At 39.8% G+C, this 12,524-nt stretch overlaps 1 protein-coding gene across 4 annotated transcripts in view; it reads right to left on the reverse strand.

The window, feature by feature from the left end:
* Positions 1-12,179, reverse strand: part of SLC38A9 (solute carrier family 38 member 9) — a 45,070-nt gene extending 32,891 nt beyond the window's left edge. Inside the window, exons 1-2 of one of the 4 annotated variants that reach the window (XM_038124407.1) lie at positions 12,039-12,179; positions 6,952-7,100 (exon numbers count right to left, since the gene is read on the reverse strand). In XM_038124407.1, coding sequence (XP_037980335.1) covers positions 6,952-7,055 — 104 coding nt within the window. In that variant the 5' untranslated portion in view covers positions 7,056-7,100; positions 12,039-12,179. The other 3 variants (XM_038124406.1, XM_038124408.1, XM_038124410.1) reach the window with 3 other exon arrangements.
* Positions 12,180-12,524: the final 345 nt, after the last annotated feature.

A 12,524-nucleotide genomic window follows, 5' to 3' on the forward strand; every position in this document is an offset into this window, starting at 1 on the left:
AGCAGAGATCACAACAAGCTTCCAACTACTAACAACAGAAACTAGGTCAGCAATAAAGCCACACCATTTATTCTGTAATATGAGCAAAATCTATTTGAATTTACTGTTTTTCAATATGCATTTATGTTTCAGACTACAAAGGAACTCAGGCAACCCCTCCAACCCCAGCTCCCAATAACATCCATACAAAAATTCCCATTATTTTTCCCAATTAATCATTTACGCATTTTTACTATGACACCACATGTTATCTGTAAGGAGGATAAGAAATACAGTTCTGAAGTTCTTTGCTCTGTCTTTGTAAGAGAGGAAGATAGGTTCCTATTCCTGTGTGCTTAAGGGGACAAAGTAGGTGGGAGTATCTATGAAAGTAAGAAAATCTGACTCACAAAAGGGGAAAATAGAGAATACAAACTTCCATCTCCACAAATTCATTCTTTCTTTTATCTAAACTAATTAATTCTTACATATTCCTTCACCATGGAAAAAAAGGCTTAGATTTGCTAAGTTGTCACCTACTTACTGAAATGAAAATGAACGCTTTAAAATTTTAAAAACATTCTCAATTGACTCTTCTTCCTAGGATTATGACTTAATGGGGGAAATATGTCTTTTATGTGTGCGCTTTTGTGGTGTTCTTATAAACAATTTAGAAAGATATCTCAATTTAACAGAAATAAATTTTAAGCAATAGCTTTACTACTAAAACACAGGCACATGGGGCTAACTCACTCACATGTAGGTAATATACAAAAATACTCATGGACTTTCAGTTCCAAAGGACTTTACTCATTTTAGCTTAAAATTTATTAGGTTGAGCAAATCATTGGACACAGCTAAAAAAAAATTTCATTAGAAGACCTGTAAAATAAAGACTGTAGTCATGAAAACAGGAAAAGTAACTTGTACAAACTTGTATAAACGCTGCCCCACCTCCAGTCAGCTCTCTGCTGTTTTCTTTTTGGATTGCTGACATGCACTATATCTAGAACACTGATGTGTTTTGCTAATTATACAGCAACTGCATAGTGTGAAGACCTTCCTCTCTTTCTTCATCTCCATTTAATATTATTAGTACATCCCCATGAACTTCCACTGCAACTGTGGAAAGGTTACAGTGAGACTAAGTACATATTTTGGTTAAAAGTGAGTAGGCAGACTTGTGACAAAGATTTCTTTCAAAATGCTGTTCAACAATTGCTAGTATGGATGTCAAAGAAAATTCTTCCAGAGTGTAAAACAGTCAGAGATTATTTTCTAAAGCAATGCAGGTGAAATCCAAGGATGATTTTAAAATTAAAGTAACAGAAAACATGCATACAACATCCTATTTTGTGGGGAAAGCAGTGTTGACAATGACCAAACAAATATAAAAAAATAAATTATGTGTAGTAAAAACCTATCTGTAGGTAAGAAATTGTTTTAAGAAAGACATTTCATCTTCTTCAGTATTATGAACAGAATCTGGATTAAACAAACAATTTATGGTCTAGCACAAAACAAAAGGGTATGATCCAGAATCTAATCTATGGGTGAGGAAAAGAAAATAAAATTAAACATTCCCTATGAAATTGTAAGTACCTATTGCTTCTGCTTCCTGACTAGAGGAGTGTTTATTGTTGCCAGTACTTGGGCTATTTCCCCTCTGGATCCCTGCTACTACACATCTGTGGAGAATGAAAATTATGCAAAGCAGCACTTAATTTGATTTCTTCCAGGGTACCACTGAACCACTAGCACTGCTGAATAAGTGACTGCTAAAACATACTGACCACCAACCAATTTTATGCTATTTGCAGATTTCTTTGGAAACATCAATCTGATTTAGAAGCTGTGTGAGCAGGCTGGCAGGCCTGCTACTTACCTATCCTGATCTCCACTAGGAGAAGGTAGCATCCTGTTCAGGATCAAGGTCAAGGTATTGCTCCCAGCAACACCCATCTGAAAGATGGGTTGTAAGCCATACTCAAATGGGAGTTTGAGAAGCTCTTTCAGGGACTCAAAGAAGTTCTCAAAGATTGAGATTTTCAAAGCCCAAAGCAGGTAGGATATAATTTGGGATATATTTTGAAAAACTCTATTTAGGGACCTTATGTGTAGCAGGCAAGCACTAGCAAGTATTAGCAAGCACATAAAAGTATTAGCAGCTACAACACATTCTATAAAAAAGTCTGATTTATACAGGCAATTATATCCCATCTCTCACGTGGCAAAATGGTTATGAAAAGAATGTTGGACAATGTGATCTGAGGGAAGGGGAGAGATTACATGACTGTGATTATGATGTGAAACAATGCAGACAATTTCCATGCACTGAGATAAACTATAACAGCCCCTGAATTTCATACACACTGAAAGACATAATTACAATTACTTTTTCAGCAGCTAGCCAGAAAAACAGTGCTCTTTTACCAGGGTAAACACACCAGTAAAACAGAGCTGTTTTCCACAGGACCATGAAAATGGACAACTTGCACGACTTCATGCAGGAGGTCCACATCTTCCATACATTACACCTGGCAGGTGTATTTTTCAGAAACCATTCCCAGAAAACCTACGGCTACAATAATCTTCTCTTCCTCACACAAAGGGACAGTTAATAATAATTTCCTAGAGCTGGTCCAGGAAAAGAAAGAAGAGTGCTTCTGTCAAAACTTCCTCACATTTTTAACTTCAGTAGTAATTCTGCAAGCAAAGAAAATGAAAAGAGATGCTCACGATTAACGTTGTTCCCTTGTGATAAGCAAAGTTCAAGTGTTGGATTTGGAGGGTTAGAGGGAACAGCATAACAAGAACACTAGTCAACTATATAAAATTTTGTATAAGGGTGCTAACATTCATCTTACGTAACTATCAGCAATGTACTACATCTTTTAGTCTTACTCATGAATGAGTAAGACTAATATATACCTCAAGAACTTTCAGATTAAATAATACTGCTTTTCAAACACCTTTGCTGAAGTATTTTTAAACATCAAACAACTGGTTCTTGAGATCTGATCAAAAACATGGTAAGTGTTCAGCTATTACAGTATATTAGAGGTTTTTTGTACCATTATGTTTTTTAGCTCCACATGACAGTATTAACGACTTTAGACAAGCTTTTAATTTTTATATGAAAAACCTTCTTTACAGGCTACTTTACAACTTCTTTTCTCCAAACAGACCACAAGGAGCCACTTTAGCTTACTGCAGAGATTTCTTTGACACCCCACATCATTAATTTACTTTTTAGGGATGCGATAGGATTGTTACAGAGAAATAAAGCTACGAAATTCCGACAGCTTTATTGCCTTACTGAGTTACCAAATTATTACAGGAATGCTGCAAATGGCACAAGACAAACTAAGGAGTAAAACTGATTCATTGTATTGGAAATTAAGGAAAGGAGAAGAAGTAATAAGAATAGGTAGCTATTTCATAATTGGCAGCCACAGGATAGGATAACCAGGCATTGGAACAGGCTCTCTAGTGAACTGGCCATGGTACCAAGATGTCAGAGTTCAAGAAGCATTTGGACAACAGTCTCTGGTACATGATCCAGTTCTTGGGGCTGTCCTGTGAAAGGCGAGGAGTTGGATATGAGGATCCATGTGGGCCTGTTCCAAGTCAGGATCCTCTATGATTACAGATATCTGTGAGCTTCTCTTAAAGAAATCTGTATAAAAGAATTCCACAAGTGACTTGGTTTTTACTTTCTAAGCTGTCTGAATCTACTGAAGCATTAAACAGTGTGCTTACAGTTATTTTGTAAGATCTTCATTCTCTTCACAATACACTTTACCTAAATTTTTCTGCATTTATATCACCATTGTAGTAATTACAGCATGATCACACAAGTTTCTTAAAATGTTGGATGCAGAACTAAAATAACCTTTTGAAACGTTTTAATATGCTTGCACATTTTAATAAATTAGGAATCATAAGCTTTGCCACACCACAGTTCAATCACTATTCCTCTTCCTTATAAAAGACAAAAGCTATTTTACTCACACTTACTGAGAAATATGAAGGTTTTTAATTAAGGTCACAATTCTTTCCAATCAATAAGAAGCAATACTAGGAATTCACAAAAATGTTGGCAAAATAGAAAAACAGAGAAAAATAGGGAAAGCAAGCAATGGTGTAAAATGATCACGTTGGTGCGGAATGGTAAAGGCATAATGAATGAAGAAAGGATAGATGTGCACAGATTGCCGAGATTCTCCTAAGTTAAAAGAACTTTGAAAATAAAGGGAATCAACCACTTTTGCATTTTAAAAGGCTTTTCTGACTGCCATCTAGAGACACCGTTTGATTTACAGCTGTTTAATTTCACTTACTGATGCCTCCTACATTCTGAGAACCTGTGGGACTTCAAAAAGAACAGGAAAAAAGGCAGAAGGCTTGATCCCTCCTTAGCAGGAGGCATTGTCAAGTTTTTTCATATGCAAAAGAACCAGCACAAAACATCAATTGCTTCTTTGAAGGTTCAAGTATTCCTGACTGACAACTGTAGTATCTGTTGACAATGAATAGATTTAAAAAGCAGTTTGAAGAAAACAAGAAACGCCCTCTTTTCCATACAATAACCACCAATAAGCCAATACAGGCATGATATTCTAGTTTTTAAAGGGAGCTACAAAATGGGAAAAACACACTGAATACGGTGAAGATAGAAGAGCAATAACATTCTCTTTAAAAATATTAGAAGTGGCTTTATATTTCCCTCAAATTAGCAAAACAATACTACACAAAGTAATTTACAACTCTAAAAAACAATTAGCTTATTGTTCTTACGTAAACACTGAAAAGCATTCCTTTCAAAAATCCCAAATCCTCCAAGCTGTTAAGAAAACCAGGTAACTATGCAAATTCCTCAAATGTCAAACAACTCAAACAAAAGCATTGAACAGCACTGAGACAGACAAACAGTAATTACTACAAATCACATACAACACTTAAAGAGCTATCTCAACCAAAGCAAAGCTACCAAGCATTCACTTGGGATCTAGTTTCTGAATAACAAGTTAAAAAACAGGAACGAAGTAAGAGCAAAAACATGCTGCATGGTACTACTGCGCTTTCACTACTGGATACTTTAATGCCTAACAATTCTCCTTCCCAGGAGCCACTATTCCCTGAAGGTTTAATGAAGAAGCCCTTCAAACTGTCCACTTGCTCTGACCACGCCTGACACAGACTCCAATGGCCTCTTCTTCCTTATTTCTTCTTTTAAAGTGTGGAGGCTGCCTGTTCTAGTACAGAAGTGAAGTTCAAGCTTGTTTGACCCCTCTATTATTTCCAGGCCTTTCTGATACCTCAGGCCTCCTGCCCTTCATCATTCTGCCTCTGCATACCTGGAAGGCAAAAAGGCTAGGTCGTGGAAATCGGGAGAAGGAATTCAAGAGAGGAGCAATAAGGACGTTTAGGCAGATCTGCAGAACTGGAGGCCGTGAATGTGGGCACACAATCCAAGTACACATTTCTGCTTCTAGTAAGGGAACCAAATGCCACAGGCTATGACCTTTTATGAAGTTGAGTCTCCAGACTTGAGAAATCCCAGGGAAAAAAAACAACCACACAATATGTAAACAATACCTGACCTCACTCAGAAAAGTGAGTCTTAGCATTTAGGTGTTTCAAAAAACCTCTCTTATTGCTACTGCATTACCTCAACATCTGAAACCCACTGCTCCTCAAACAGAACACATACTTCCTCCAAAACAATTTATGTATGATTTGCTACCAAAAATCTCATCTACAAATTAGCAGTCCTCTTATGAGAGGAAGGGATCAGATACTCCACAAAAAGAGAAAGATTTCATTTACATTCATTCACCTGCCTTTGCCACCTGCAAGTATTCTACCATTTCCTAGCCTTTATAAACACAATTCTGTATGCTTCTAGACCTGTGCTCCCTTTGTTCCCCTGGATTCACTTAGACCCTTCTCCTCCTTCCTTTACTTGCAGGGAAGAGGATGAACATAGGCTCTCACAGCTTTCCAAAGCTGGAGGCTGATAGCAGCAAAGCACTATCCTCAAGAACTCTTTTTTTTGCTGAAGCGGCCGCTGACAACAGGATTTTGTATGCAACAGTGCCATCTTCGGTTCTTTCAGGAAAACAGCTTCCCTGAAATATGATGGATGCAAATGGGAAAAAATTAACCATAAATTGGTCCAAAAGGTGCTACAGTGCTATTCCTTCACCTAAAAATGGAAAGCTGATGGCTTCAGCTAGTATTAAGAGGGCAGGTCCCACTCTGACGTCAGTTTTGGTTCCACAACCAGCCCACAAAAAATCTTAACTGCAGGAGAGGAAGTCTCTCATTCCAAACCCCTTTGTTAAACTCTAAAGAAAACATGTAAAATAACAACTTAGCTAGAGGTGCTATTTTTGAAGGCATATTAATAAGGCTGGACTGACAAATTTTTCACATTTGCTCACTCTCAGAAAGCATTACCCTATTATTCTTAAAAGGCAGTAAAGGTCACTCAGCTCACTTAGCACTAGCAAATAATGTATTTTTCCAGCATCACCTGCAGAATGCATACAGCACCATCTACACATACTAACAGCAATATCAGGCAAACTTGCTTCCATAGTCTCAACATTTCAGTTAGTTGTTCCAAATAAAAATAATCATACTCCACTATACACACACATGCTGTTCCATGTTTGAAGAGCACTTTCAAAGCCTCATGATGAGTTCTTAATGGAGAATTCTCTCTGAAATTATGGCAATAGAAAAACCTTATCCTTATAAACAAAACATAGTAAGAACATCTGTTCACCCAGTGCTTGGAAATGAACTACTACCATATAGTGAGTGACAAAGTAGGAACTGTTTGCACAGAGATCCTGGCTTCCAAATTTTAATCTTCTGTCTTTGTAGGATTCTGTTTTCAAAAGCAAAGATTAAACAACTCTTTGCCTCACAGTAATTCTGTAGGTTCATTTTTCGTCATACCTTTTGCACTTATAGTCTTCTGGATCAAACTGTATATTCATGATTCCATAATTGCTTTCATCACCTCCCACAGGAACCAAGATAGGTTTGGTATCCTCTTCCATGTTTGATGAATATGTCTCCTTTTAGATTCTGTCAGTTACTCTAGGCTGAAAAAAAGGAAAAAAAGTAATGAGTGCACTGAGTTAAGCAAAACTATGTCCCTGCTATGAATTTAACACTGGTGGAGTCCCACAGTTTCACAAGCTCCTAGGCTGAAAAGCACCAGTAAATAACTTCAACATGCCACTTGAGAATTCTCATTTCATAATGCAGACATCATGAGGCATGTACAGTGGGGACAGTATTTTATTAAAACACTCTATCCAGCCCTTAATCACTTTTAGCACCACAACAAGACAGTATGAATTAAATATAAATTTCTAAAGGAGCTGTATTTCTAATGTGTAATGGTACTGCTGAGAACAATCTATCAGTTATAAGAGCCTACGGTTTCACTAAATTACTTCAAACTTTGCAGCAGACACATATGCAGTTTATTCCAGTTCGAGTACATTTCCCATAATAAAGATCAGATTATTGCAGTCTACTGTGTCAAGGTCTTTTGAATAAAAGGTAATAAATGGTTTAATAATGCATTAATAGCAACTATTGTATGCATTTAAACCACTCCTGTCAAAAGAGTGGGGAGCAGATCACTTTTAAACTAATGGATTTCTACTCCAGATTGAATTACAGGCCTCACATGGAACTTTCTGTGGTCTTGTGTGCAGCTGAACAAACACAATGGCTTAACAGCTTTCATTTCTGCTATCTCCTAAATAATTCCTCAGGCAGGACCTCTTCAAGCAAAAATGTCAGAAGCCAGGACACTTTCAAAAAACAATGGTAGAAGTATCTGTTCTTCCATCATTTCAGAATGCTTTAAAATGTTAGGCTGATGGAAAGACAGATGACAACCAGAGCTGGTACAAGACAAGGAAGGGTAGTGCTGGTTGTTTGAAACTGGAATGGCAATGGAAGAAGGAAAAATAAGGTGTATGATCCTTCTGCATCCTCACAGAAATACACCGTAAAAGCCCAATCTCAGAAATCACACCAACCCAAGTTAAGCAGACACAGTTCTATCCCTTCCTAGATGCATATCGTCAATCCTCTTCCATTAGCTTATCCTGATAATATCCCTGGCAAAAAAATCAAAACAAAACAAAGACTCAGAAGGGGAGAATGAAAAATGAAAGTTACTGGTTTTCAACCACCTCTCTCTCCTGGTTTGAAAAAACTGCTGAAGGATGCATGGAGAAACACTGATGGACAATGTGGCAGGAACTGCAGAAGCATTAAGACTGGCTCAACCTGCCAAGGAAGTGCTTTTTAGAAGACAGACAGAGGTAATAGCTCTCTGCTCTCAAGGGGAGGGGATCAGTAAAGGACCCAGGTTATGAAAATTGTACTGAAAGTTCAAGTCCTGCTTTGACAGCTCAATGGTATTTATGCGATCTCATACTGAACTGGACAAGAAGGACTGACACAGATGAAAATTAGCCATTCTTTCTTTTGCTTTAAACCCACATCAGTGTTGAGTTTGGGGGTTGCAATCTGTATGCTCGCATGCCTGTGCAAGGGAGGGGACAGTGCCACAGAAGCCATTTCATCTTGCAGTGCTGATAGATTCCTCATAGTTTCAACATCCTCAAGAGATTTGAACAGTTACTAAGTTTAAAGGCATGATTTTGAGTTTAAAGAAATGACTGCTTAGCTCTTTGAGAGGATACAATATGCAAGTGTTAATAACCAAGACAATCTTAAGAGACTTATTTGCACTTGCTGACAGCATACTTTCTCCTACACTTAATTTTTGCTGTTACACTCCCTAAAGCTTTATTCCCCTACCTTCTTCAGATCCTTCCCAAGGCATCCTCTTACCACCCTTAACTTACTGCTTTCTCTCTTTTGCCACTCTAACCTTCTAAAAAACATCAGTTTTGATTCTTTACCCTGAAGTCCTTATCCACAATACTGTTTCTGGCTCTTTGGCCCCAGCTAAGCATGCTCTCATCCTTCTCAGCTCCTCTGGTAATGCTTAGCAAGTGGATTTCTGCTCGTCATGTTCTTTTTATTTTCTGTCTCTCCTATACACTGTCAAAATTGCTTTCTCAACCCACCTTTACTAAGCACTACTTACAAAGAGTTCACACTAATATTTTTACTTCTTTTCATGTGACATGCTGTTCCTCTCCAAGCTCTCTTTACAGCTTTTCTACTGCCTCTTCTTATTTTTCTACAGCTCTTGGTTTTCTGCTTTCTCCCTACTGATGCCCTTCCAGTTAAAACTTACCCTGGTGCACGTGAGCTTCCTGCAACAGCTAAAAAATTCTGAAACAAAAACACAGGCCCTGGAGATTTCACACACTGCTACAGGCATCCACCCAATCTTCTGCCACTCCAATTAATATATGCTATTACCCTATTCTTCTTTCTCAACTGAACACCCTGTGTTCATTTTACGAACAGACAAACCTAGGTGTCAAACATGATTCCCCCTCACTTGTTCTGCATTTTGCATCTCTCTTAAGAATTTAAATCGCACTTCATATCTAGCCATAAAAATGCGGATAAAAATTTTAATTCCTAATGCCTGAATTGAAAATTGAAATAAATCCAAATCCCAAATAGTCAGTGGTTTTAGCCAGAATCTTCCATAAAACCACAGTATAGACATCTCTTCCTTCCACAGGCCATGGTTTGTGAGACAGAGTAAGCAGACACCAAATGCACATCCCTTCCTTATAACCTGTTCATACTTGTGCTTTACGAGCCAGCCTGATAAATGCTGACAACAGTGATCACCAGTTTGATTTCTTCTGCAGTATTGATGTAAAGAAAGAACTCAGATTTTACAGTATTCCGTGAAGAAAAATAATCCTTCCAAAACATATCACGCACTAAGTTTGGCATGACAGCATGATTTGAGGCTTGTGGAGCTGATGCTCCCTTGACTCATTAGGGTCAATTAGAAGCTGGGTCTGCAAAGATAGTTTACTTTTTAAGTACCTATTGTTGGTAACAATTGAGTTTATGACCAGCAAACTGGCTACTCTAAAAACAGATGCAGCTATGACACATGTGGAGGCTGGACCCAGAGCCAGTACAGTTTAAAGGACAACTGTAAGCAGAAAATCAAAATGAAGAAGAATTAACCAGGTTAATCTTTTATCTATGCCTATAGAACATTCTATTGTTCTGCAAGCTGAAGCATTACATCAGAAGGGCAGCAAAAGGAAACAAGTGGATCAGAATTTAATAATCCAGGTTTCCTGTTGCTGGCCATAAACTGTGAAGCAACACCTAAGTCTGTGCAAGTTATTTTTCCCCAGTCTCACTCTGGGCTATTCTCCACATGACTTTTAGATGGTAATCTTAAAAGGACTGGACCTTCTTTAATCTTCACTGGCTCAGCCCTATGAGCTTCTGCTTTCACTGTCTTCAGGTTCTCTCAACCTGGCTTCGAAGTCTAGAAAGCATGAAGGAGTAAAGACAAAGATATGGTAGATTTAGAAACCTCACTGTAGCCTGTAATGTAATAATGTTAGCATGGGATAGCAAAACCGTATTAGTTGGCTTCCACTGTGAATTTAACAACAGCAGTTTATGGCTCAGTTATACATGTGTGTGACAAAACTTTAAGAGACAGATCATTCAGAGTTATAGCCCAGGCCATGCAAGAGAGCTAGGAAACAGGTTTATTCCGGCAGGAACAAAACTTTGTTCAGTTAGTCAATCATCCCAACCATCCCATAAGCATGGACTGTGCTTAGCTGGCATTTATCAGAGAACCTCCCGCAGTGGGCAGCAGGAGAAAGGCTGAGAGGATCACTACTCTCACAGCTTCCACCGTGCCAGCACGGTGCTATACTAACAACAGCTGAAGCACTGAGAGCTATTCATACTTCATTTCGCATTAAAAGTCACTATTTCTAAAAAGCACCTCACACTCATGGTTTAAATACCTGAATCTGCTAATCAAAGTATTTAGTTCAAACACATAAATTATTTTTTAAAAGTGCCACTTGGAGTAATCTGGTCTTCTCTTAAATTCTGAGCAGGATGAATACAGTTCAAGGCATAATACTAAAGCAAGATGCAGGTTGTGCACATATGAGAAATAAGCACGGTCTACACTGAAAGATGTAGATACATCTGTAGACAGCACAGTTCCTCAGTTCCTAGAGTGAATCCTCAGTCAGAAGGGACTGAAGGATGCTACACTAGTCACGAAAAGAGCAGCATACATTAAGATCTCCTTAAAACGGGGACAGCATGCTGCCTCTTGTGGCACCTTATAAACACCTCAGCTTGTCCATACTCTCCTACAACTGTTCTGGTTAAAGGCGATTAAAACTGTATAAGCAACATAAGTCAGCAATTTTTGAGGAAAAAAAGACTTTTGAATATACAAACTGAACCTCTGCTGAGCCTTCGTGTAGCTCTGACTGAATGAACAGGTACATGGTCAATGCCAAATGATAAATCTAAGTAAAATCAAAAAGAACCAGCATGTTCAACTAGATTTGTCTTCGATGGATAAAGCTCGTATAATTTATATATTTGTGGGCACTGCAGATAAATACTTACAGAAACGAAGCACTATCACCTTAGGCTAACTTAAATTTTAAACACGATTTTTGTTTTTTACTTAACGGGTTCTCCCTCAGGCCCGTGAAAACCGATTTAAACATTTCCCTGCTTCACGGACCGCCCGAAAAGCTTCCATGCTGTTCCTTTACCTCCGCCCCCGCTCTGACGATCTGCCTGTGTTCCCACGAACACGGCGTGGCCGGCCAGTGCCTGCCGCCGGCCAGTGCCTGCCGCCGGCCAGTGCCTGCCGCCGGCCCCTCCGCCGCGCAGGTCGCGCCCCCGAACCGGGCGGGCGGCGGGGGGCACGGCGGGAGACACGGAGGAGGATCCGGCGGCGCCGCTTCCCCGCGTTCCGGAGCCGCCCCGCGCCCCGAGACCCCCAAAGGCCGCTCCCGCCGAGCTGCCCCGCCCGGGCGCCGCCGCCGTCCCGCCTGACGCGGCTCCTGTACCTGCGGCTCGGCCCCAGCGGCGCGGCGCTCCCGCCGCGGCCACAGGAAGCGCGGCGGCGGCTGCGGGCGTGCCGAGGGCTCCGGGCGTGCCGGGCCGCGTAGTTCCTGGAGCGGCTGCGCTGAGGAAGCCGCCCAGGCGCTGGGGAGCGCGGGACTACGATTCCCAGGAAGCGGCGGGGCGGCCTACCCGGGCTGCCGAGCGAGCGCCTTACCGTACGGACAAGCGCGAGCCGAGCGCCGGGAAGAAAAGATTTGCACTTGCTGGTGTTGGCTAATGAGATGCCGATAATAATAATAATAATAATAATAATAATAATAATAATAATAATAATAATAATAATAATAATAATAATAATAATAATAATAATAATAATAAACAAACAAAGAAAACCCACCAAAAAAACCCACCAAAACAATAACAACAACAAAACCACCCAAACCCCCCCCCCCCCCCCCCCCCACTCATTTGCTTGCATGCTTTTACGG

The sequence above is a fragment of the Motacilla alba genome, chromosome Z (genome assembly GCF_015832195.1).
Source record: "Motacilla alba alba isolate MOTALB_02 chromosome Z, Motacilla_alba_V1.0_pri, whole genome shotgun sequence".
In the NCBI taxonomy this organism is placed as follows: Eukaryota; Metazoa; Chordata; class Aves; order Passeriformes; family Motacillidae; genus Motacilla; species Motacilla alba.